This window comes from Zootoca vivipara, chromosome 16 (genome assembly GCF_963506605.1).
Source record: "Zootoca vivipara chromosome 16, rZooViv1.1, whole genome shotgun sequence".
Classification (NCBI taxonomy): domain Eukaryota; kingdom Metazoa; phylum Chordata; class Lepidosauria; order Squamata; family Lacertidae; genus Zootoca; species Zootoca vivipara.
In genome coordinates, this window is record NC_083291.1 from 22,050,282 (window position 1) to 22,077,179 (window position 26,898).

Here is a 26,898-nt window from a genome sequence, read left to right on the forward strand (position 1 = left end):
GGGCGGGGTGTGTGTGTGTGCTGTACCCCAGTTGGATTCCAAAACAGTTAACAGACACATAAAGAATAATAGGATTTTATTACATAGGGGTTTTTTTTATGGATACTTAGGTTTCCTGGAATTCTATCCCATTCAAAATTATGTCAGAGGTGATTACCCAAAATGAAGAATCTGTACGTGAGGTATCTTGCTTAATATTTTCACTGGACCCAGAATCAGGTTTTTGTACAGTTGACTTTACTGGAAGTTCCTTGAAGAAAACCAAGAAGTGTATCAATACATTGGTATGGCATAACTGTTGTTGAAATGTACTAGATAAAAAGTACAAAATGGTGTCCCATCAAAAGGAAGAGGAAATCCTTAAAACTTAAAATAATTTTGACCCAAATTGGTTCCTCAATGCAATGCATTCACCGTCTCAACCCTATTTTCACCTTTCCAACCTTGTTTCCGAAGCTGCTTCTCTATCCTATTTGGCAGCTCTGCTTTGCACTGATTTTACCATCAACTTCCTTGTCCCCCCATCATAGAATCAGATGATTCTATGATGGGGGGACAAGGAGGTTGATGGTAAAATCAGTGCACTAAATTATGAAGCCACCAGCCCCTTATATTCTGCAGCCGTTTTTGTATCCTCCTTTCGTCTTCACTCTGATTTTCATGCTAATTTTCAAGCTATAAAGAGCCAGCAGCTTAGAAATTGGATTTTCCCATGACCCTTAATTTTTATAAGACCAGCAGGTACTTAGTTTCATAGAGTGGATAATGAAGCTGGAAACCTTTTTTAAAAAATTTTTGTAGATAAGGGGGCACTCTGCCTCCTTCCCCACATGTAAGTCATTGGAATGGGCTTCCCTTCAACATCCAAGCAGAACAGTTTAGGAGGTTATCTGGGGGCTACTAAAGATTTTTATTTGCAATATGAATATATAACATATGTAATAATCACTAAGATCAGAGTGATTTTTCATGTGTAGTTAGCACTACACAGTTATTAATACTAATCAAGCATAACTGCTATACCAGCAAAGTTAGAATTTTACTGGCCATGAGAAGGAAGCTGGAGTAACTGGAGTTCACCTTTACTCCCACTAGGTGCAGCTGTGGAGCCATGCTTTTAAAAGAAAACAGTATTATTACATTTTCCTTTCAAAGAGCTCAGGTGGCAATTAGTCCTCTCTCTCTCTCTTTACTTCAGACTCTTGTGAAGCAGTGGATACCCTGAAGAAGTACTTGGAAGTCAGTGATGGGCTTGGGTGAGAGCTAACAAACTGAACCACCAGAGCTGCTGGTGAACAAGTTTGGCAATCCAAGGATGTCCTTCCAGAGCAGGCGGTGCTCCCCTTTAAAGACCTGGTAGTGGCAGGGCCACCACACAGCTTGATGGCATCAGTAGCTCACAATGCTCAGGCATAGGCATACTCGGCCCTCCAGATGTTTTGGGACTACAATTCCCATAATCCCTGACCACTGTTAGCTAGGGATGATGGGAGTTGTACTCCCAAAACATCTGGAGGGCTGAGTTTGCCTATGCCTGTACTAGCTTCAGCTCAGGGGGCCTCTATGCCCCGTCTTGGAGTGAGATGACCTAGCCAGTGACATAGCGACAGTTGCCGACGCCCCAGGGCGCATGCCGGGGACGGGGCACACGTGCACCGGATGGGCATGTTTGCACTGGATGGAGGTGCTGTATGTGTCCCTGGTGTGTGTGTGTGTGTGGTCCCAGCCCAGCCAATGCCACCAGTGACCCCCATCCCCGCCAGAGCAATGTGGGGCTGTGCTGAGCTGACTGCCCACCTGTGCAAGGGGCAGCCTGGCCGGCCAATACAGCCCTCGGCAGGCAGAGGAGCACTGCATCGAACCATACTAGGGTCACCTGCATGGAGGCACCTAGTTTGTGCCCCTTCCAAAACTGTGCACCCAGCGCCACAGCCTCCTTAATGCCCCCCCCCATGCTACACCCCTGGACCTAGATACAAGTCCTCATCTTCTAGTTACATCCAGACTCTTGCAATGCATGTACATGGGACTGCCTGTGAAGTGTCCAGAAACTACTTTTCCTCCAACATGCAAGAGCCAGATAAATAATAATAATAATAATAATAATAATAATAATAATAATAATATTTATTTCTACCCCACCCAGCTGGCTGGGTTTCCCCAGCCACTCTGGGCAGCTTCCAAAGGAATATTAAAATACAATAATCTATTAAACATTCAAAAGCTTCCCTAAACCGGGCTGCCTTCAGATGTCTTCTAAAAGTCTGGTAGCTGTTTTTCTCTTTGACATCTGGTGGGAGGGCGTTCCATAGGGCGGGTGCCACTACCGAGAAGGCCCTCTGCCTGGTTCCCTGTAACTTGGCTTCTCGCAGTGAAGGGAACTGCCAGAAGGCCCTCGGTACTGGACCTCAGTGTCCGAGCAGAACGATGGGGGTGGAGACGCTCCTTCAGGGAGTGACTGCTGTGAGCATATTATCCAATAACTAAGGGAGCTTCAAGGAGCTGGTTTGGCTTTCAAAGCTGCACATGGTTTGAAGTTTGGCTAAACATGTTGTCCAAACCCAGGCTCGTGCTTAAACTCTCTCCCTACTAACTACAAGTTTTTTTGGGGGGGCGAGGTCTTGGTAAGCCATGGTTTGGCTTACTGTGCCCTGAAAAGGCCACTGTGACTGACACAGGCAGAGAGTTGTGCTTGACATTGGGGGGGGGGGGCGGTAGCCTGACGAAACCCATGCAGTGTGTGTGACAACGCATGCATCGCGTGCATGACTGTCGCATCGAGAGCGGCCAACCAGGCCTCCTCCCACTGTGACATTCACCCGCAAGGCCATACTGTTCAATGCAGCATTGGGAAATGCCCGGGGCGACTTCCTGCCAGGCTGCAAAGCATCAGGAGATGCCCCACAGCCGGGGGCAACATCCCGCCAGGCGATGCAGCATCCCAAATTGCTGCAGGAATAAGGGGAAACGGAGAGAAGGGAAATTAACAGAGTTGTCCATCGCTAGGCAATGAAACAACTGCAAGTGCGACTGGGTCCAAAGGGACAATGGAAATAAATCAGAAAGCTACTGACCCAAAACCACTTTTTGTTTCTTTCTTGCATCATTAGTTGGACAGTGTCTTTTTTTCATTCTTTGTATAACTTTGTTTACAAACCTTTTTTTCAATCCACAGAATTTTCTCCCCACCCTTCTGTGAGGATACTGTCGTCATCTGTAGACTTGCAGGCTCTCCAGCTGGTCCTTGCTTTTCTGATTCGTCCTGCTGTTCCAGCTGCCGACTTCTGTACCCTTTCTCCAGCAGTGCAATGGTCATTCTTATAAGATACAGTTCAATATCTGCAGGGACTAGTGTTCTAATGGCTTTCATTTGTGTTACATCTTGGAAAGGGGAAAAATATTAATGCAATAATTATTATTTGGTAAGAAAAGAAAAAAAACACTCGTGAAGAACTGCTCAAATTTCCACAAAATCAGATTTAGGTTTGCATCCAAAGCCTGTCATACTCAGAAAAGATCTGTTGGATGGGAAGCAATGAATGAATCCCATCAGTGGGTTCCAACTATCGAGTCCCATTCCTCCCATAAAAATTAATGGACGTGACTAACTTCGGTCCACCAATGTCAATGGTAAAATTTAGTTGGCTACAACCAAAAAAAAACCACCTCTATATACAGAGCAGGAAAATTACTTAATTTTTTTTAAGGTTTAGGGAAAGTTGAACTTTGGATAGAACAATATAGAACAATGGGGATTTCCAATCATTTTTGCACATGTCAACCCCAATTCTGTAAAGCCAGAACCTAATAAATGTAGGTTATCTTAATAAGCATTGACAAATTCATCTCAGAAATTCTCTCTGAATTTGCAAAGTTGTGCAGATGGGGCCATTTTCTTTTTTCCAATTTAAACTCTAAGTGTTTTGATAAAACACTGGGCGTTTTGTTATGAGGTGCCCTATTCATATCCCCAGGTGGCGCTGTGGGTTAATGCACAGAGTCTAGGGCTTGCTAATCAGAAGGTCGGCGGTTCGAATCCCTGCAACAGGGTGAGCTCCCGTTGCTCGGTCCCAGCTCCTGCCAACCTAGCAGTTCGAAAGCACATCAAAGTGCAAGTAGATAAATAGGAACCGCTCCAGCGGGAAGGTAAACGGTGTTTCCGTGTGCTGCTCTGGTTCGCCAGAAGCGGCTTTGTCATGCTGGCCACATGACCCGGAAGCTGTCTGCGGACAAACGCCGGCTCCCTCGGCCTATAGAGCGAGATGAGCACCGCAACCCCAGAGTCGGACACGACTGGACCTGATGGTCAGGGGCCCCTTTACCTTTACCTTCATTCATATCACAATTATCTTTGCTCAGGAACAAGCCATTGTCAAAGGTACTGAAGCTCTCATATTTTGTCCATATCTCAAGAATATCATTTATTAGAGGCTGCAGTGCTTGGCTGAACTTTTCACCTGAGTTGATGGGAGGGTTCTGAATGACTTTCATGATCTTCTGTTGTATTTCAGGAGTGAGACCGGCACGTTGTAAATTGACTGGGTAGCCAGCTTTCAAGGCTTGGGATAAATGTGTGCCAACCACAGTAAGAGGCAAAGACCGTCGGTCACTTATACTTCTCTGAGGAAACAAGAAAGACAGCAATCAGAAGAGCTACTTTAAGCCTGGCCCATCAAAACTTTATAGCTGAAAATACATTTCCTCAGAAAGAGAAGTAGTTCTTTAGCAATAGAAATAGTTCTTTGGCAATTTCTGGTTTGCTTCACTATACTTTGCTTGGGGGTAGGAAAGGGAAGACAACTCGACACAGGGCTGCCATCTTAGCACCCTAAATAGCCTGTTAATAATATCTGGCAACAGAGAAAGTGTATGAGACTCTTGGGGGCTATAAAATGCAATGGCGATTTTAACCACTACTGAATATATCAGGCCAATGACCCACCAAGCCAAACACACCACACCCAGGGCTCTCCATACAGATATGTTTTGTGCTTGTGTTTTTATAGACTCGGATAGGATGTGAAAACCCCCAGGTTTGCTGAGCTACCAGTGATGGTTGCAGATCACAAGTTGCTTGCACCTAATAATGCTGGAATGTTAAAACAAAAGGCTGAATGTTGAACTTAATTGTGTGATTCTAGAGCAGTGATGGCCAAACTTGGCCCGCCAGCTGTTTTGGGACTACAGTTCCCACCATCCCTGACCACAGGCCCTGTTAGCTAGGGATGATGGGAGTTGTAGTCCTGAAACAGCTGGAGGGCCAAGTTTGGCCATCACTGCTCGAGGGTAGATGCCTGTTGAAAAACTGTTTGGGCTATAAGCGAAATAAACTATACACTAGTAATAGCACTATTGAATATATTTAGATTCAGGTTAAAAAAAACCTTTTCAGTACTGAACATAAAAAGCAGCCCCTTATGCACCAACTATCTCCACTTTGACAATTATTTTCTTCCCATAAAGAGGACGGCTGTATGTTATGTTTGCTGACTTTCTCCCAGACAGGAGACACCAGGGTGCACCCTGTAATCAATGGTTATTTGATACAAGGCATCAAATTACCTAGTACTAATTGTATTATTGCTCCTTGTTAATTAGTCCTTGGGCATTTTAAATTGGTTGGCTATCTAACAAGGAATACTACTGGGAGGAGGGAGTTGAGCAGGCAGCAAGCCCCCAGCATCATTGCACAGCAGCACTGTGTGACAAATAAGTGTAACAAAATAAGGTATAGGACTAAGTTGGGGGAAGGGGAGAAGGTCGTGTTCAATGACAATTTTCGGCAGTGGTGAAAAATGCATCCCCTTTAGCTGCACTTTTTTTTGGGGGGGGGCAAGGGAGGTTGCTCTGAAAAGAAGAAAATATGCTCTCCCCTTTTAAAATGAGAACAGTGCTGATCCTAGAAGATATGTTCTAACTTATGCTCAGCAATGTTGCCCCATAACCAAATCTGAATGGCCACATGGCATTATGTCACCACCTTCGTGGCAGGATTGCCAATTGGCTGGGATTGCATGTATAAGATTGTTCTCAGCAAAATACCAGTAGAGAAGAAAAACAACAAGAGAGCAGTAAAAAAATGAGAAAAAGAGAGTGGAGAATATAACATTATTTAGTAGGACTAGGGGAACAATTGCTTCCCTCCCTTTCAAAAACAAAGCAGATAAACATTTGGTGTGGCTTTAACAGAATATAGGTTTCAAACCCATTTAAGAAACAGCAGTGAACAGTAAACACAACAAGAGTATCATACCACCAAATCTATTTTGATACCCCTTAGAGGCAATTTTAGTTAGGTAGCATAGAAATTGTTGAAATAAATAAAACGAGCTGTCGTAGGCCACGCTCCACTTTGTAGGCTGCATTAGTGGGCCGCAAACCAGAAAAGCTTATGCCACAATTAATATGTTAGCCTTCTTTAAGTCTACTTTATTGTTTCTGCTACAACCATTGAACAATACTTGCCAAACATTAAATGGGCAAACAAACATCCTAGGGTTTGTTATGGCTCTTGTGCCTTCCTTTAACTTCTGCATAAAAGTATTAATTGGTGAAGCTTTTCCTCATATGGAGTTTTAGTGTCAAGAAGTGCTTCACTAGTTAATTTCTGCCTGTTAGGAAGTGATGAAGGGCACAGATATTTTGCCCACATAAAAAATGTGGCGATTCTAGGACTATCCTATTATAAGCCTGTTTTTTTTTTTAAAAAAAGTTATGTTCCACTGACTTCGGTGGAACAGCCCCTCCCTCCATGTGTGGGAGCCAGTTCCCTATACTGTATCTAGATCCTACGTAGCTGTAGTACATGTGCACTTATCACAACCAGGCTGGTGGGGCAGATTGCATGGGTTTCTCACACACAGCTGGCACCCCATCAAGAAAACAGTTCCAGTTTAAGGGCATGCATATAGATGCCTTATATACATCCAGATAAACAGTGCTTAGAATTAAAACCTTATTGAATCCTAACATTCTGCCACTCTGTTCCAAATAAGTGTTGTTATCGTCAAGCCACAGGGCTCACTTGTGGCTTGCACTATGCATCACCGGCAGCCGGTCTTACACCTTTCGATTTCACAAAATTAACCGAAATACAGTAGATCATAATCCTCTAAAGTAAAGCAGCTATGAAACACAGCTAGAGGTTCAAGAGCTTACCAATGACATGCTCTTTTCTTCAAACAATGTGTAAGTTATGCGCTCTGATTCTGTTAGAGTGCTGCATCCACCATCCTTCTGAAGATCTATTTCTGGCTGATCTCTGGATCCAGAAATCTTGAAGACATCCATCTATACAACAACAACAAGCAAGCTTTTATTATTTAAAAAAATCCTAAAACCTTGAGGTTTTACAGATTACCCAAAACAGTGACTAGGATTCAAAGAATTTTATGAAGCTATCTTTCACGTTGCACTCTGCATTGGCTATATTCACATTTTTAAAAATAATAATAATGAAAAAGGTACTTTTAGTGTCACTTTCGAGACTCCTTGAGCCAAGCAGTTCTATAATCCTGCAATGCTGGTGGCTACCTATTTGCCTCTGCAATTCCTGCATAAACTTGTTCTACATTCCATACTCATCTGGGACAGGACAAAAGGGAGAAAATACACTATGTTGAAAAGCAGAGACTAATGCCATGATGACTCTCAGGCCCCCAAAGTCCACAGCAGCAGCACCAACTCCCACCAATCACTTGATTGTGTGGTGATGAGAGCCCAATGTCAGCCAGCTGTGGAAGGCGCAAATCCATTCATTACAATGGGGATAATTCCTTGCAATAGCTCCTCACTCAATAGGAAGTGCAAACAACCTCAGCCACTGCACCACCACAGCTCCATCCACTGCACAGGTTACTTTGGTGCAGATAGGAAGGATCCAATTAAGTCATACTTAATGTCATAAATGTAACTTAGTTATTCCCCCTGCCGTGTAGGAATCCCTTGCAGATGACCACAGCACCTGGAGACAGTGCTGTGTATCCACAGCAGTGGCCAGAGGAGGAATGACTGCTGGAATGAGCGCAAAGCGAAGAAAAGCCATGGTGCATCTGCAGCAACACAACACCTTCATCTGCCCCAGCTGCAACAACACATGTCTCTCCCATATCAGTCTCTACAGCCACAGCAGGCGCTGTAACTCTCCAACATTTTGACTTCACCCCCAAGGCCACATTCCTCCATTGTCTCCCAAGACAGACAGATGCCAGCAACAACAACAACTAACAAGTTAGTTATGTCCATTATGTGTCTATTCTAAGAGTAGGACTAGCGTTGAATACCACCCCCAGGTACTAGGACGGTTGGATCTCCTGATACCACTACCACACACACACACACACACACACACACACACACACTGCTCTGAAGCACCATTTTCACTGCATAACACTAACAGAAGTAAGAAAAAGGAGTATAAACCCAAGTAGGAGATCCCTTGTGTGCAGACCTGTATAGAGGACACAAGGGTTCGAGAGCCACTTTGGGGAGAAAACAGTCTTTTGCCAGACAGGAAAACGAGAACCTGGAAAAGGCAAGGAGAGGCAGTACAATGGTAATCTCACAGGTGCAACCTCCAGCAGCCCATTGCATATGGCACAGGTGTTGGTTTCTGAAGTTGTAAATTCAAGCCTCACCGTGGGGAGAGGGAGGTACATGGCCCCATTCCATGTTTGCATGCCTGGTCAACTAAAGTCATGTCAGAGACAAAAGCAAGGGAGCTCCTTGGACTCAAAGCCATGCTAAAACTTCACAGACAGGTTCCCTACTCACATCAGCTGGAACAGCCAACAGGAATAGAGACCGGGGTGGTGGTGGTATTTGTCATCCCTTAGCCTGAAGATCCTGTCACAGGTTGCAGAACAAGCCTGACCCCTATGTGACCAATTTCATACACAGGAAGTCTCAACTGCAAAAACAGGGTGTGACTTCCCATTGGGTAAGTCTGGGAAGAAGGCCCAACACCAAAACATGAGATGATGGGATACTGCTGTAATGTACTTCACAAAGGGCTTCCTTCGTCACCTTTCAGATAGGCCCTAAGGCAATTTTTATTTCAATCTGCCTTTGGTTGGGAGAGTAACGGTGGTCTTAATTTATTACTGCTCTTGCTTAAACTTTTTTTAGTACATTGTGAGCCCTTTTGATCCCTAAGGAAATAAATGCAGGGGAGGGAAACAAGATACAGTACATTAATTCAATTACATCTGACCTGTAAATCATTTGCCTGGCAGAACTCCTTGACTGTGATCAGGAGAGGAGCCAGCATGGTAGATTTCGCTTCAGAAACGCCATCAACTCTCTTAATGTTTTCCACAGTTGTAGGCCTGAAGGAAATATTGGAGACATTCTGTAATTTAATGCCATGAGTTTTGATACATACGGTGCATGCAGGTAAGACCGGATTTTAACAAATAAAACCCTACAAGCTACTACCATCGCTGGTAACAAAAGCGTATTTAGCCTGTGTAAGAGACCCTGAAAAATTTCTGAAGATAGTTTTCCTCAAGAGAGTAAGAATGTATAAGCAGGTGACAGGTTTTAAAACAGATAACGAAATCTTCTAGACCAGTGCCATTTCTAATTCATGAACAATATTCTGTGATTTGCACATGCATGTTTATCATTTGATGACTCTGGAACACTTTACAACTCTCAACTGAATGTGTAACTACTTTATTTGCATATATTACATAAGGTGATCTTAAGTGTGGCTGGTGTGGTTTGTGCACACATTCCCTGCTCCCGGTGTCCTATCCTATTATGGTCTCTGGCCAAATAGATTTTGCTGGTTTTTGTAGCGCTTCAGCTCTGACTACTGTAAATTGGGCAATGACAGCCCATCATATCATCCTGGAAAAGACTCGTCTTGCTGGCATAAATTATTAAGTCATCAGAGAAGGTTTATCTTTTCATTCAAACAAAAATCAAGGCTTACCTTATCACGGTCATATCAACCAGCACTTTATTTGTTGCTAGTATGGCTGGAGGAATGTCCTTCTCATTCGCCAGTTTCTGACGGGCTGCCACTAGCTTGCCATATAGCATTGTCTATGAAAGGCAAAAGACAACTTTAAAAATTCCATGTGAAGGCCGTACTGTGAGGCCTATGAGGGTCTCAGAGTATGAATGGGGATGTGTATGTCCTGAGTGAGTACAGTAAATCCAAACAGTATGTGACTCTGAAGATAAAAATAATGAGGAAGATAGGGATTGTTTGATTCTGAAGAAAACAGGAAAGATGGACTGTTGAACTAGCTAATAGAATGTACAAAATAGGACGGACAAGCAGGATGTGCCAGGTACATGGATGAGTTACAGGACATGCAAAGGACATGCTGAGACAAGTCACCTCTGGGTTGACCCAGAGGAAGAGCGAGGCTGTGGGGGTTTTTTATGTGCGCGCCTGGCCCAGCAGACCGCAGCCACTGTTCTCAAAAGACATGTTGGGACAAATAACTATTCATAACTATTTGGAGAATCGGCATGACGACAGCTGTCATCTAGTCCAACCCCCTGCAATACAAGACAATGCGGGGATTTAACCTGAAACCATATAAAGGCTGGAAAGTCCCTGCCACAGTTGCGTTGTTGTCCTGCTGCGGAAGGAGCCACCCAAAGACTCTTAAAAGAACCTGATCAATTATTTTAGTGGGTCCACTCATCTAGTACAGTGGTGCCTCGCTAGACGAAATTAATTCGTTCCACGGGTCTTTTCTTATAGCGAAAAAATTCGTCTAGTGAATCCCATAGGAATGCATTGAATTTTTTTCGAATTTGTTTTTGCCCATAGGAACACATTAATTGAATTTCAATGCATTCCTATGGGAAACCGCAATTCGCTAGACGAATTTTTCGTAAAACGCATTCGTCTAGCGAGGCAAGCTCTGCTCAAAAAATCCTTTCGTTAAGCGGAAATTTCGTTAAGCAGGGCATTCGTTAAGCGAGGCACCACTGTAGGTATGAATGAGAGGAGTGAATGAGTCCTTATTAATTGTCATCTGTTCATAAATAAAAGGTTATAATTTGGGTAAAATCATGCCATTTTGTCTTTCTCAAAATCGCTCTAATCTTAAAGAATCTGCTGTCACAAGTTTCGTGACAGTACGTTTGATAGACATGTTTACATGGAAGCAGACATAAATTTAAAGATTACTGATAGATATTGAAGTAATTGTTGATTAACAACATTTTGCCTAACTGTTAACAGGATGTTTTTCTTTCTTTCTTTCTTTCTTTCTTTCTTTCTTTCTTTCTTTCTTTCTTTCTTTCTTTTTTAATGTTTCAGTATCTTAATACAAATACTTCAAAAATCCACAGGTACAAGGCAGCATCTAAAATTGAACACTGAGCCTTTTTTCTCACACACGAGCAAATGTCTCTTTGATGATGGCATGTACCATAACAGGTCTGCGCCTGATCTAAATATGAAGAAATTGCACGTTCTTCTGATAATTTTTCTCATATGCAAAACATACTGAGATGTATTTATTTACTGACATTTATAGAATGCCCTTCACCATTACTTTGGGTTATATATATATATCTCAGTACAAGTTAGCAGTGTAATACATAAACATTAATAGAAAAGACAACAATGGGGAAGGGCATTCTGGTCTCATTCTCCACCCCCAAATGCTTGTGCAAAAAGCTGCATCTCGACCCAGCATCAAAATGTATATAATGCTGAAGACAGATGCACATCAGAGGAGAGGACATTCTTCACTCCAGGAAACTTCATCATTATCTGCAACTCACAAAACTAATCCACTAAGATTTCTTTAATCAGGCGACAGCCCCAGTAAACATAACGTCAAATAAGGAATCACTTCAGTTGACGTGCTCACCTGCAATTCCTTCTCTCTTAGAGATGCAGCAGATTCTGAAGGGGTCAGAGGCAGTGGCAACTGCGCTGTGGCACTATCAAAAGAAAGGAGGCAAGTGTTCTAACTTCAATTCAGGTGTATATCCAGCAACTGACACAAAAAGCCCTGCACCTTTTCCTTGAAATATCAGAGCAATATCCTGGGAGACAGGCGATATATTGATACAGGTGAAACTCGGAAAATTAGAATATCGTCGAAAAGTGCGTTTATTTCAGTAATGCAACTTATTATTATTTATTTTTCTTTTACTTTTTGCAAATGCTTTCTTTTGGAAATTCCACAGTAATAAAACAAATAGTTACAATCATACAAAAATAAACATCGCTGTTACATTTCATTAATTACATTCCATTTATAATTGACCCACCTAATGACAAATAATTACAATTACAACAAATAAAGGATTGACATATCTTGCTTTGCATGCCATGCATCTATCTCATATATTGGTTTCACCTTTTAAGTTGCATTACTGAAATAAATGCACTTTTCGACGATATTCTAATTTTCCGAGTTTCACCTGTATATTGTCCCAAACTGGTTTGAAGTCCATACGATGATATCCGTTTCATAACTTCTGACGTGGCAATATACTGTGAATCAGGGTGTGTGTGTGTGTGTGTGTGTGTGTGTGTGTGTGTGTGTATTATGCAAAAATCACAATGTGGGGGAAACCCTGAAGCCAGCCAATGCTTCTCTCGATTCCTGCAGCCCCTGTTAAACTCTCCCAGCTCAGCTCCCCCCCCTGCCTGATGCAGGGGGCAGAGAATCACAAGAGCAGGCGCTGTGAAAAATCACGATGCAGGAAAAACCGTGAAGCCAGCCAATGCCTCTGCACAGCTCCATCCTTATTTCACACATCGTGATATATCAATCTGTTGCAATGTTTAGCTGGTGATATAGCGTGGTGTTGATCTTGCCCAGCCTTCCTTGGAAAGTTTTACCAATGAGTGAATCCAGAACCCACTGTACTGTGCCATCCATGGATGACTAAGCTCCAGCACAGCTGCCACTAGCAGCAAAGGTAGAGGGTGTTTGTGGAGCATATGGACAGGAGCAGGAATGTTCATAAGCCTGACTTTGGTGTCAGTTCAGGCCTGCATGCCTATCTATGTCTTTCATGGTTATGCAGCTGTCTATTTCCCCAGCAGTCTACACGCAAGCGCGGGTAAAAGGCAGGTCGCCGGATGAATTGCAGTGGATTGCATGTTTCTGATTCCCAATCATTTAACAATAGTAACAACCAAAAGGCTCCCCGGCCCCCACCCCCCAAAAAGTCTGTTCGAATCCCTGTTCCGCAGTAACTCAGATATGGTTAAAAGACCATATCTTGTATATGCAGATCATCCCAGTTCATCTGGTACAGTATGCAATTGGCCTCTTTACCCATATTTTGCACCTGGCTGCAGTTGGTGGATATTGTAGTTCACACACACAAACACACACACAAAAAAGATAAAGCGTGCCCACACTTAGATTAAAACAACTATTGCACAAAAGGCTGTATTTTCATTAGAACTGAAGGTTTTATCAAGTTTTAGTTATTTAATCAGTGATGATGACTGCAGATCTGCATGTTGATGAGTTTTTAGGCCAAGTTGGTTCTGTTAGGCTGCTGTAATAGGAACTAGAAAAATATTAATTTTCCATCTAACAACCAGTGGGTTTTTGCTTATTCAACTGCATGTTGTCTTACACCCCCTTCAGTCTTTCGCCAATGCATCTGTAGTGTGCTTTGGCTAATGTGGTAATTTAGTCATCAATTAATCATTTAAAGGGCGGATGGTTAAAGAACCAAAAACTCTCGAAATGGTTGACATTACTAATTGTAGCAAAAAAGAAAGGCGCTTTTTAAACTGTATTGTCCCAACCAACATTCTCTAAAGAGACCATAAAAAGACTAGATGGGAAAAGGAGATCTGAAAAGATACAGGAAGTGGGTGGGTAGAAGGCAGATACCCTTTGGAAGTATTACCTTTTAACTGAGGATGTACTTTCTCTAGAGACTTTACTCGCTTCTCGATACGAAAACTTTTCATGCAAAGACATCTTCAGGAATACAAAAGCCCCATAGAAGAAAATGAATACAAATGCAAAAATTTGCTTTGAATAAATATTTATAGTAAAACACTCAAAATAATATCAGTAATTTGATAATGTGTTAACGTAATGCATCTTGTTTCAGAAAAACATTTTAGATTCCACTCCTGTACTCTCATGGAGATTTGAAGACAGGAGAGTATAAAATGTATCCTGACATGATTACCGTATATTGGATTTGAAGAGTTTGGATTTGATATCCCGCTTTATTACTACCCGAAGGAGTCTCAAAGCGGCTAACATTCTCCTTTCCCTTCCTCCCCCACAACAAACACTCTGTGAGGTGGGTGGGGCTGAGAGACTTCAGAGAAGTGTGACTAGCCCAAGGTCACCCAGCAGCTGCATGTGGAGGAGTGGAGACTCAAACCCGGTTCCCCAGATTACAAGTCTACCGCTCTTAACCACTACACCACACTGGCTGGTGGCTTGGGGGTATAAGACAACCCCCAACTTTTCCAGTTAAAATATAGTTTGGGATAGACTCGCTGTATAAGAAATACGACCCAGCATATAAGACGACCCCCGACTTTTGAGAAGATTTTCCTGGGTTAAAAAGTAGCCTTTTACGCAGGAATATACAGTACAGTACTTGACATCACCTGCCTAAGGTCTATTATGTATATAGCTTATGTATTGATTTCAGTTGTAATTACTGCACTTTTATTAAAAGTCTTGGTATTTTATTTTATTATGTTATAGTCTATGGACGAACGGAATAAACATTATTCTTTCAATCAATAAATCTTTTAATTTTGCTGTATCCAAGAAATCTTTAAAACAATATAGAATTCTAAGGCTTCATTTCCAAGTTCCTTTTGAAACACCTTTCATGAGAGAAGGAATGCAGACACAGATCTCATTTGTGCATATTGCTAAGGCAAACCATGATTTGGTGCAAACATTCAGACAGGCCACAGCAGCTTAGCATGCCATTCGAACCCATTTCTCTCACACACAAACCACAAGCTGAAAAAACCAAAGGAAAAACCTTGGTGGCAGCTCATGGCTTATCTGAAAGAGTTAAACCACACACCCAGGTTCAGACAACATGCTAAGCGAAACCATATACTTACCTAAGCTGTGCTTTGTCTGCCAGAGAACCATGCTTCGTAGAATATTCTGGGGCGTGGTAAAGGGTATGTCCTCATTTTGCATGAGATGCCTGCAACAGCTGCTGCACTAACTTGAGAAGTCACCATAGAATATGCCCAACATTTCATGGGGCTCCACATCAGCAGGAAAGTGGTATGCAAGCTCACTTTTAGCCAAGCTTACATCCATCTCTGTGCAATCATCACGTGTACAGCAACTCCAGAGCAAGGAAATATATGCCCAGGAACGGGGCAGCTAGGCTTGATCCTGCTACCCTATCAAATATAGCAGGTGTGCTGAACTTGTGGTTCTCCAGATGTTGTTAGACTCCTGCTCTCATTAGCCACAGCCAAGATAGTCAATAATCAGGAATGATGGGAGTTGCATTCCAGTAACAACTGGAAGGCAACAGTTTGGCCATGCCTGACAGATAGCCTGGCGAGATCACGGTCTTTGATTAGAAGGCAATAACAGATGAAAAAGTGCTGTTTTCTACCATACAGACCTGCTTTTCTGTTGTCAACTGAGGTAACGTTCTACAGGAGGAATGTCTGGTGTTTGAAGAGGTCGGCTGACAGCTGGAAACAGAAGGGAAATGATCTCAGCCTTACTGATAGCAAAAACCATTCCAACAGCAAGATGAGCAGCTAGCAGGCAGGCCAAAGGAGCCAAGTCTTCAAAAATTACTTTTGCAGAATGCAAAGTCACAAACGTTCAAGATTTCAAAGTGCAGCTTCTATTTACTTTCAAGCCAATCTCTAAGGCAGTGGAGTTCAACTCTCTAAAAACTGAGGCACTCCTGTAGTATATCACCATATCCCGTGAAACCTAACCACTTTTCCCTGTCTGCCACCAACCCGCCATATTTTTTCTTCACCGCTTTGCTCTAATAGTAAGGTTAATCCTTACATTCCAAAAGACAATTGCAATACCTTTCCCCTGCCATACAAACCTAAACAAAACAAACAAACAATGACACATACCCTTATTATGTCATACCAAATAAGGACTCAATTTGAACAATCGCCACAGAAAGGTTTAAGGTGGGAGATGGCAACCTTAAATCGTGGTGGCATTGGAAAACCGGAGAAACTGTCATGGGTACAACACACAACATAACCTACTACCCAGATGCAACAGAAAACTTCATTCAAGCTCAACTTTAGAGGGGGTGTGTGTGCAGAAATTCTGTGGCTGCCAATAAAGGCCTCTGCGGATACTGTATGTGTGTACTAGGGTGATGACTTTTTTACAACCTCATTTCCCTGTATCATAATTTGATGAGCTTTCATTAAAGATTAGATAAAACCTTACTTTCAAAGAGATCTGATAAAAAAACCCTCACGCACAAAATGATTTTAAAAAATTTATTTATCAGTTTTTTTAACCATTTTTGAAGTCACTGTAAGCAGATATAAAATTGAACCCAAGCTTTAGAGTCACATATATAGAACATTATAAAGGGTCATCAAACACACAAGGAAGCTTTTTTTAGCTGCAGTGACAGTATAGGCGCCGCTAGAGGACGATGTTTTGCTACCTCTCCTCTAGGTTCTTTTCCCAGCATGCCCGGCAGGGTCTGCTGGCTGAGTTTTGAGGTCCCAAAAAGGGGCTTTTACCTTGCGCAGGTGTGACATTTGTATACACTATGTTGCTAAGAACACTCCCCATTGTGGAACGTGGTGTTGTGTCCAAATTTGATACAAAATATATATAGAATTGTTAATACAATTTTATGAAATGGTAAAATGGCGTACAAAAAAATTAAAAACGGTTTGTGCGTAACCTTTTTTAATATTTCAATGGAATATACCTCATTTTAGTCATTAATAGGCAAATGTTCATCCATTTGTGCTACAGGAAATAATTTTTCAGGGAAAAAAATGAAAAAGTCATCACCCTAGTGTGTACCCATGAGAGCACCTGCTAGTTTAGGGCCATGAGACTACACAAGGCCGCAATAGCGTTTGTCCGACAATAGAGTTCCATCAGGTGAAAGCTGGGAGGGTCCATCCCTTTCTGTGTGAGACACGGGTTAAGATCTACCTTTGAGAGAGAACTATGCATTATTCAATTTTTTTAATGAAAAAAACCAAAACAAAACAATGTTCCATTTCAACAGGTGAGCTTTCAAAACGATCCAGACCTAATGTCTGGCAGCCTGAAAGCGCTTACACAAATAAGCATTGTTAACTTCAGTACTTAGACAGGCCATGGTTACCTTAAAGGAGACTTCCTTAAACGCAGTTCCTCATCAGGCTGAAGCAGAAGCTTCTGTCCTGACTCCTTTCTTGCTTTACAGACCCAGTCTTTACCCTGAGACAGACGAAACAAATTACGGCTCAATATGGCGCTGCCAAAACAAGCCATTAATAGAGCACCTTCTTTAGTTGCAAACTTACTGTCTGCGTCAGCATGCACGTGGTTGAAAATTTGCTGTGGCCAGAAACCTCTTTAAGAAAGCCCTCTAAGATCAGTTGCCGGCCTAATGCCTTCCACGAGTTCTCTGGCCAGTCCTTCCCACTTCCGAAGAGAGGATGGCTTCGGTATCGTTCTGGGAGGCGTTGAGAATGCTGAAATTAAAAAAGGAAGAAGTCAGAAAGATGACTAAAATCTGAAAAACCGTTTCAGATGTTCCCTGAACTTCCCGTTCCTGCAGAGGACCACTACTTCAGAAGTACCTTCACATCACTCTCAAGTAGGAGATGCTCACATAAAAGGCTGGGCGATATTTGGTTTTCAACACTGAGGTGTGTCACCAGCTAAACATAGTGATATACCAATATATCACAATGTCTGAAATAAGGATGGAGCATTGGATGGCTTCATGGTTTTTCCTGTATCGTGACTTTTGCCGGCACCTGTTCTTGTGATTTGCTGCCCCGCAGGAGGCAGAAGAAAGCTGAGCCACCAGAGTTAACAAGGGCTGCAGGAAATGAGAGAAGCGTTGGCTTGCTTCACAGTTTCTTCTGCATTGTGATTTTTGCACAACGTGTGCATGCACACGCCTTGATTTGCAATATATTGCCAGGTCAAAAATTATGAAACCAACATCACGTTATGGACTCCAAACGGGTTTTGTACAATATATTGATATATTGCCCAGCTCTACTTATGTAAAGTCAGCTCTTTTCGGCATGGCTGCAGTGTGCAAAAGGAAACCATTCTACTGGGATTGTATTGGGGTGGGAAAAACACATAGCAACACCTTATCAGACAGTATGTGACTGCAAGCTTATTTCCATCCACACATATCATTTTTTTAATTGAAAAACAGGTGATTCACTATAGGATTACTATGTCCACTTCCAGACTGTTGCTATCTTGCGGGTGAGGTTCGATCGCATGCCAACAAATTCAGATTGTGCAATTTAAGTGGATTTAATGTTCTTGTTGAACAGAGTAACTTTTGAAAAATCAACTTTTTGCAGTAAGGAAACTAAAAGAATAAGAAAACGCACTGGAAAGTGCAGGATAACAATTGCTCAACACCTTGTTGTATAACCTCCCTGTAAGCATATCAGAATCAATGATCAATAAGCAGCGGGTGCTGCATAGCCTCCCTTTGTGCAAATGAATGAGGATGAATGTTCAACAAATACAAGTGTATAGGTTTCTTCTGAAAAACCTAAGTCACACTTTTCAGTAAAGCACTTTTGCTGGAGATTATCTCATGGTGTTTGGGAGGCTGGTACAAATGCAAAATTGGCATGGGATTAGACATGCTTCCCCACACCCCCTCACTTCTGGAGCATGAAATCTCACCCACACTGCACACATAATTATAGGAATACAGTGTTGTTGCATTGACATTGGTGCTCAGTGCCGTTTAACACAGGGTCTGAGACTCTTATTTTCAGCCTTGGTTAGGAGATAGCAACAATGATTCTTTTTAAGTACCGGCTCAAGTCTGTTGTGTTTGTTTAGGCGTTTAGTGCACTTTTATCTGGTTTTTAGCTGTTAAGCTGTTCCCCATGACCTTATTTCATATTTTAATCTTTACCATGTTTTAAACTAACCTCTTTGTGAGACCCTGAAAAGGTCAACCATAGATCCCTTAAATAAACAAACAATCTGGAGATTAAAATGCAAGAAAAAAATATTGCTGAAGTCTAACAAGCATCAAAACAACATCAGCCACTATATTTTAAAGTTCCTTTGTTTTAACAGGGGTAGTATAAGATTTCATTCAAGGCAACTTCTTAATTTGAAGATTCCCAGGAGGACTTGTTCACCACGGAAGACTGACTCAAATTTCAAACAACAGGTGAAATCTGATCTCTTTGTGACCCACCTGAAACCTGCCTAGGAGCACACCTGTGCATATTGTTACCAAAAGAGTCTACTAGGCTGAACAAAACTGAGGATAACACAACTCTTCATAAACTATGGGTGAATGTTGTGCAAGGTAAACAATGCATATTCTTAAGGCGCAATTGGTAAAAGGTACTTCCAACTGTAAACACTTTTAAACCCAAAAATCATTACCAGAAAGCTGCTGAATTAAGCTGTACAACCAGAACAAAACTTGATTAGAATTAACATTCAGCTTTCACAACGAGCTCTGAAAATAATCAAGAACAATTAGAGAACACAGACACCTGTCACAAGAAGTCAATAAAAGAAGAGCCTTAGTACAAGTGATGGGGAATTTTCTGATGCATTCTAAACTCAGTGTACAAATGTTAACTGCATATAATCTTTTGAGGGCCCCTCATAAGGCATTTTCTGCTTTGCTGCTGAACTCTCTGCAGTCCACAGAAAACTAAAACAGCAGCCTACAGAGGGAAAGTCTGGTCTTCCAGATTGAGTAGGTGGCAGAAGGAGAGTCAGTTAAGCACTGGAAACTGCAAGTCCCTCCTACCATGTGGTGGGCCGGACTTTTTTTTGGGGGGGGGGAATGAACGAATTCCTATGCCCCACAAATGACCCAGAGATGCATTTTAAGTAAAAGCACACATTCTGCTCATGTGAAAATGCCAGGCAGGCCCCACAAATAACCCAGAGATGCATTTTAAATAAAAGGACACATTCTACTCATGTAAAAACACGCTGATTCCCGGACCGTCCGTGGGCCGGATTGAGAAGGCGATTGGGCCCACGGGCCTTAGATTGCCTACCTCTGTAATAAGCAAACAATTAGAAGTCTACACATTGTCTCTTATAAACAAATTCATAGCCCCTCAGTTTCTGTACAAAAGAATAGAGCTTCATTTTCTTCAAGTTTGGGACAGTCTTCAATGAGAACCAAAGGCACAGGAAAAACACCTCTCCCCCCCTTCCCCCCTACACATACAGACAGCCAAGAACAGGCATTCCCAAATGGCAGCCCTCTAGATTTTTTGGCCTACAACTCCCATGATTCCTAGCTAACAGGGCCAGTGGTCGGGGAAGATGGGAACTGTAGTCCAAAACATCAGGAGGACCGAAGTTTGGGGATGGCCTGGCCAAGAGGATTAAACAGCTGTTATCAAACCACCCCATAAGATGTAACACTTACAGATCCTCTGAGAAATAGCACTGGGACACCCATGCCAAACTTCTCATTTAAGGCACATACTGCAGACATCAACTGGTATGCCTGCCGGCCAAAATCCTGCAACCTGTCTTGTGTATCGACCGCAGCAGTACAGTGAATGTTCCTAAAAGTACAGGAACAAAAATAAGGCTTGTGTAATATGTATAAAACGACAACAGGGGTCAAAAAGTGTGTGTGCGTGCCACGCAGAGAGCAAATTCTGGTGGGGAACCTGTGGCCCTCCAGATGTTACTGGACTGCAACTCCCATAAGCACATCCAGGACGGCCAATGGTGAGGCATGATGGGAACTGTAGTCCAGCAATATGGGGCCAGTCACCAGTTAGCCACCCTTGCTCTAGGCGTTGTTTCTCAAACTAGGGGGCCCAGCTGTTGCTGGACTACAACTCCCATCATCCCTGACTGCTGGTTTGCCCTCGCTTCCCCCAATCCCCCATGTCTCTGCTAACAGGCACACAATGAAATGGATGCAGCACCTCTGTACGTAAAGCTGTGTTCCTGGAACGTAAGCCCCCACCCATCATAATGCTGATCGCCTCATAGGAATGATCAGCATCACATCCCTCATACCATGAGGGCTTAGGTCTGTGGCTCAGGTGTGAATCAACAAGGTACAGCAACGGAGACGTGAGCAGAGGCATTGTCATCATAGCTCCAAAGGGAACTTCCATCCCCTCTCCACAACTCGCCTTGGACCACACGGTCAGGCAAGCTTCAGATTCTGCTGCAGAACAGGGGTGGGTGAGGGTAGAGTCCATAGATTTCTAGGGACGGGGAAAGTGCTTGCCCAAACGGGGCATGCAAGAACCGGATCTTTTGTGAGAAAAGGTATGATACAGAATATCATACGGTCGGGCAATCTGTTGCCATGATGGGAATCCTTAGAGCATTTGCATTATGTCTTAATATATAATATTCCTACTGTTCAAGCTACATGACCGAGCAAATCAAGCAAAGCAAAGAGGTTCAGCTCTCCATGTAGCTTCTCCACCACTACACAATTTTATTTGTAAATATGGATGGCTGGGGAGGGTGGGGAAAGAACAGTAATTAAAACGCAGGCATGAAGTATGGCAGGGGAGGCCAACCTTTATTGCACATCAGCCATAAATCAAGTCCGAAGTATGAGGTAGTGATGCTTGGGTGTGCACAAGACTACAGTACAGAACTCCTTCTCCTCAGATCCCTGGCTGCAGTTGTCTCTCTAGTCTAAGGCCGTGCTGCAGAAGGCCGGGGACGGACGGACAAGCAGCAGTATAGGCCTGACTTTGTGTCACATTACCAGGCCTGCAGGCCCACCTGACTTGTGTCCAGGTGTGGCCTTTGCCATTGCAAGCTGGTCAACCAGAAACTATGGAAGAGGCCCTGGTTAGGTCAATGAATTTAGGATATAAGATTTAACATTTGCCTTCACAACTTGAGCTCAGTGCCCACAGTCCTTCTCTGATACAAAATTAAAGAAGAACGTTTCATTTTTATGACTTGACTTTTTAAGGATGGATTTTAAAATTGAAACTAAAACCATAATCCTGCAAGTCAGCTTTTGATTGGGAATTGCTGGATAGTATCTTGCGCCGTTTACCCTAAAAGTAACAACATTTGAAGAAAACTTCATTAAGAGAGAGCCATTAGAGACTTATTGCCACTTGTCATATAAGCTGTGGGAAGACAGTTCCAAACCTTTAATCTTTCGGGAGGAACATTTACCTGGATCTGCAATTATCACAACATTTTTCTGTTCCCATGATGCCTGATGAGGCCTTTCGGAGTTGTTTGTCTTCGAAATGAGACAAGATGATTCTACCCAAGGGAACATTGGGAATTAAATAAAAGAACAAGAATTTACATGTTAAATTCATTGAAGAAAACAATGAGCAGAAATCACCATCATTAATTGGTTCACCCGGGAGCTAATTTATCTTGCCTGAATCATCCTGAGACAGGCATATTTTTTTTTTCAAAGTATGAGCTTCAAGGTGCAAATACAAAAATGTACCAGAATGCAAGTGGCACTTTTCAAAACTTTGAAATATGTTCATTGAGCTGTGTTGACAGCTCCTGATTGCTACTTGCTAAAATATACAGTATAACACGTACTTTCTTCTGCAGCTATTCAAGTTCAGGTATTTCTCAATCTTTGCCATCATCTTCAGTTTGTACAGGCGAAATCTTTCATTACGTATCTCGTTGAGTAGGTGTCTTAAAAAGAAAGTGGGGGAGAGAAGAGGAAAATTAGACATGAACCTTCGTTATCTCCCTGTCACCTTCCAAGAAAATATAAAATCTGAACAAACATCCCACACACATACTTTTCATGCAATATAAATTGGTCAATGCACACTGAAATTTCATATTGTCATCGTCCATATATTGCCATGTTGTCATGATTTCTCTAGTTATATGCAGATACTCTATCTACAGTATATAAAACTGACACCATAAACAGAAACTGCAATCTGACTGGGCAAAGTAACATTAAAAACAACAATATCACAATTTTATTACACATCTCAAGCATACAGTGTTTCACATACGCTGGGTGGGATTCAACTACATATGTGTTGTGCGGGAGGGATTAGGCACACTTGCCCAACAGCACTTCCCTCTCTCTCCTCATCCCATGCACTCCCTAAATATGCTCTGGGGGTTGCGGGGGGGGGGGGAATCCCAGGACAGGTTTAGGGGACACGTGAGGGATGCATGGGGGGGGGAATCAGCAAACCTCATTCCTTGTTTGCATATCCCACTTTATGCTACACTGAATTCCACCGACTACCTCAATGGTCATGTTCAGACATCACACTAAACCACAGTTTAGTGTAACAAGAACAAGATGCAGTGAGCTTTGGGCTCTTGCATTCTCCATGTTCTTCTGTGATCAGAAGGAGTTCAGAAGCTTCTGCTGTGGTCTAAACCACTGAGCCTCTTGGGCTTGCCGATCAGAAGGTCGGCAGTTCGAATCCCCGCGATGGGGTGAGCTCCCGTTGCTTGGTCCCAGCTCCTGCCAACCTAGCAGTTCAAAAGCATGCTAAAAAACTGCAAGTAGATAAATAGGTACCGCTCCGGCGGGAAGGTATACGCCGTTTCCGTGCGCTGCTCTGGTTTCCAGAAGCGGTTTAGTCATGCTGGCTACATGACCCAGAAAAACTGTCTGCGGACAAACGCCGGCTCCCTCGGCCTGTAAAGCGAGATGAGCGCCACAACCCATTGTCTACGACTGGACTTAACTGTCAGGGGTCCTTTAACTTTACCTTTTTGTTGTTGTTGTTGTTGTTGTTGTTGTTGTTATATTTATATATCATTTCACACTCTCAGAGGCATCCCAAAGTGATTTTACAATAAAAAATTGTTTGGATCAACAGTAGTTTTTTGTGTTGCCCAAACCCAACAAACTGTGGTTGATCTTAACTATGGTTTGTTTGAAAAAGGTTACATTCAAACACTGGGTTATGAAGCTGGCTTGTTAAGACAAACCATGGTTTAAGACTGGGCTCACAAGTCAAAATGTGGTTCTCTGAAATCAGAAGCAAACTCTTCCTTATAAGCACATGAGGAGAGAGGAAAGCATGAGCCCCAAACCCACTCTAGCTCACTTTTACCATGCTACTGTGCCTATATGGTAGGGCAGTAGTATTGGTTACCTGTTGAAACTCATGTCGGCTGGAGTCCACAATACATAGCAAGAGGCAGGAAGCCCATCACGACCAGCCCTTCCAATTTCCTGATAGTACGATTCCATTTCCTTTGGCGCTCCATAATGAATAACTGTCCGGATGTCTGCTTTATTGATGCCCATTCCAAAAGCTACAGTCGCTACTATACACTGAAAAATAACCACCATATCAGTTTTTAACTCCACTTTAATATTGATGCATGGAAAAGTTCACTGTGCTTACAACAGTTTAATGGGTCCAGCTACATAAAGTATACTATGGCTATGTCTCCAGTTTGCTGAATGCAAAGCACTCATTAAAGGCAATGAAATCAAAGTAGCCAAAATGGAGCTATATTGGGCACAGCCCAGTAAAAGGTACTACCTGAAAGTCCAGTTGAAAGCAATAGAACAAGCCATGCAGCCAAATCCTATGAACATATAGTCAGAGGTATTGTTTGAATGGGATTTACTCCCAGGTTAAGTGTACATGGAAGTGTACCTTAGTTGCAACTAGTTTAAATTTTATTGATGTCAATGGGACACAGCCAGAGCTAACTTATGCTGGATTGTGGCTGCTGAGCTTGGAAGGAAAGTGGGAGGTGGGACCTTGGGACATATTTAGCGGCTATGATGCTCCCCCCTGTATATCCCACAAAATACAACCACATAGCATTTTATGACAAGCAAACAGCATTTCCTTCATACCTGAATTTCATCTCTCATGAATCTGTGGTGGATGTCTCGCCTTGCTGCGACTCCCATGCCAGCATGGTATGTTCCACAAACAATGTTTAATTTTGTCAGCTCTGCAGCTACCTGTTCAGTTGTTTTCCTTGATGGGCAGTAAACAATAGTGGGGCCTTCAAACTCATAACTAAATCTAAGAATTTAAAGAAGAAGAAAGGAACTGTGTGTGACATAGATCATTAGGATATCCAAGGAACGAACAAAGAATATACATTAGCCTTGTGACAAATCTTTCTTGTAGATTTTCTCCCTGAATACTGGCTCTATTAATCTAATAATAAACTTGGGGGGGGGAATACTGATCTACTGTTGTGGACTATCAACACATTTCAGAAGTTGGGGGAAAGTGTTATTGGAGTAGAAGAGCTTTATTTAAAAAATAATTTAGATTTAAATAAATATTTATAAACGATTCTTTCCAGAGGTAACCTTGGAACACAAAACTTGCAGGCAAAGGAGGGACAAAACACACTCACTTGTCTTTTTTAACAAGGAACTGCTGCATGTCCAGGGCGATATTTCCAGTTTTCCGTACTACTTCTAAGTATAAATTAGGCCGGTCAAAGCTGGTACATGTGACCTGGGGAGTCTTAAGGTTCAGACAGTTTATGATGTCCTCTCTGATAGAAGGGCTTGCTGTTGCAGTTAATGCAACAATGGGGACCTGAAAAGAAAAAAAGAAGCAGACATCTGGAAAATGTAAAGGTGATGGACAAAAAGAAACCAAAGCATTAAACTCTTTTTATACCATAATCCAAAATTTAAGGAATAAAGAATAAGCGGGCACTCTTTCAATTGATTTACTCTAATTTGTGTGGCAAGTGCACACATGCAAATATATGCATGAATAAAGCATATTGTTTTCAAGGAGATCTAGATCAGCGTTTCTCAACCGCTGTTCCGCGGCACACTAGTGTGCCGCGAGACGCTGGCTGGTGTGCTGCGACGTGCGGCGACGAGAAGGGCGATTTGCATTGTTACGTGCCTGGCGGCCGCCAATGATCGACACTCACCCGCCGGAAAGGAAGCCGGCCGGGTCACGACGCGGGGCGAGCGCAGTTCTCAACAGCCACCACCACGGGAGGGTGGTTTTAGACAAACTTAAAGAAGCTGGCTGGATGAGCTCAACCTGAAACTTGCTGAGCAAAGGATTGTGCTGGCAGAGAAATCAGCGGCTTGTGAAGCCTTATTACAGGAGATTGCAACCAACACAGCAATTGGCAAGTGTTTCTTACAGTCATAATTATATAGTCAATATAGGGCGGCACAGAGTTAATTTTTTTAACTTTTTAATAGTAGTGTGCCTCGTGATTTTTTTCATGAAACAAGTGTGCCTTGGCCCAAAAAAGGTTGAGAAACACTGATCTAGATAATTGTCCATCTATCTGGATAAGAGGCAGGCTAATATATGTCTTATGATACATGGGTGCCCCTTGAAAATTGTGAATTTCAGCTTTCATTATAAAAGTTAAAGCTTCTTAAGATTACTTCACTGAATGATTATATGTGATGGTATTGTCTCCTAGAAAGGATCAGGCAGCAGTAGGGTCAGATTAAGATTCTCAGAAGAACTCTGGGAGGAATCTAGGAAATATCCATAATCACCTTCTGCTTCAATGTCAACATTTGCAGTTACAGTGAACATTCACACAGGTTATCATGATCCATACTCTGGCCTTCCTCCCACTGCTTCCCTTCCTCCCCCCCAAAGGTTGCAAGGCAACCTTTAAGAATCCATGTGCATGTAATGCTCCAGACTGGGAGTGAGCTGCAGAATCACACACTCCCCTTTCAACAGACCATTCATCTTTTCTTGTAGCCCCAAAGCTCAACAGCACAATTCAGCCATCTTGCCAAACCAGCGGTGCCAAACCAGGGTTA

General features: G+C 42.6%; 1 protein-coding gene across 1 annotated transcript in view; it reads right to left on the minus strand.

Annotated features, from left to right (window-relative positions):
* WRN (WRN RecQ like helicase) overlaps positions 1-26,898 on the minus strand; it is a 53,076-nt gene that overhangs the window by 2,998 nt on the left and 23,180 nt on the right. The window contains exons 18-34 of the mRNA XM_035141053.2: positions 25,494-25,681; positions 24,976-25,150; positions 24,257-24,438; positions 22,713-22,814; positions 22,323-22,415; positions 20,578-20,719; positions 17,480-17,650; positions 17,299-17,393; positions 15,583-15,655; positions 13,861-13,934; positions 11,847-11,919; positions 9,938-10,050; positions 9,212-9,326; positions 7,159-7,290; positions 4,458-4,620; positions 3,158-3,381; positions 158-250 (exon numbers count right to left, since the gene is read on the minus strand). Of these exons, the coding sequence (XP_034996944.2) occupies positions 158-250; positions 3,158-3,381; positions 4,458-4,620; positions 7,159-7,290; positions 9,212-9,326; positions 9,938-10,050; positions 11,847-11,919; positions 13,861-13,934; positions 15,583-15,655; positions 17,299-17,393; positions 17,480-17,650; positions 20,578-20,719; positions 22,323-22,415; positions 22,713-22,814; positions 24,257-24,438; positions 24,976-25,150; positions 25,494-25,681 (2,208 nt within the window). The remainder of the gene's footprint in view (positions 1-157; positions 251-3,157; positions 3,382-4,457; positions 4,621-7,158; positions 7,291-9,211; positions 9,327-9,937; positions 10,051-11,846; positions 11,920-13,860; positions 13,935-15,582; positions 15,656-17,298; positions 17,394-17,479; positions 17,651-20,577; positions 20,720-22,322; positions 22,416-22,712; positions 22,815-24,256; positions 24,439-24,975; positions 25,151-25,493; positions 25,682-26,898) is intronic.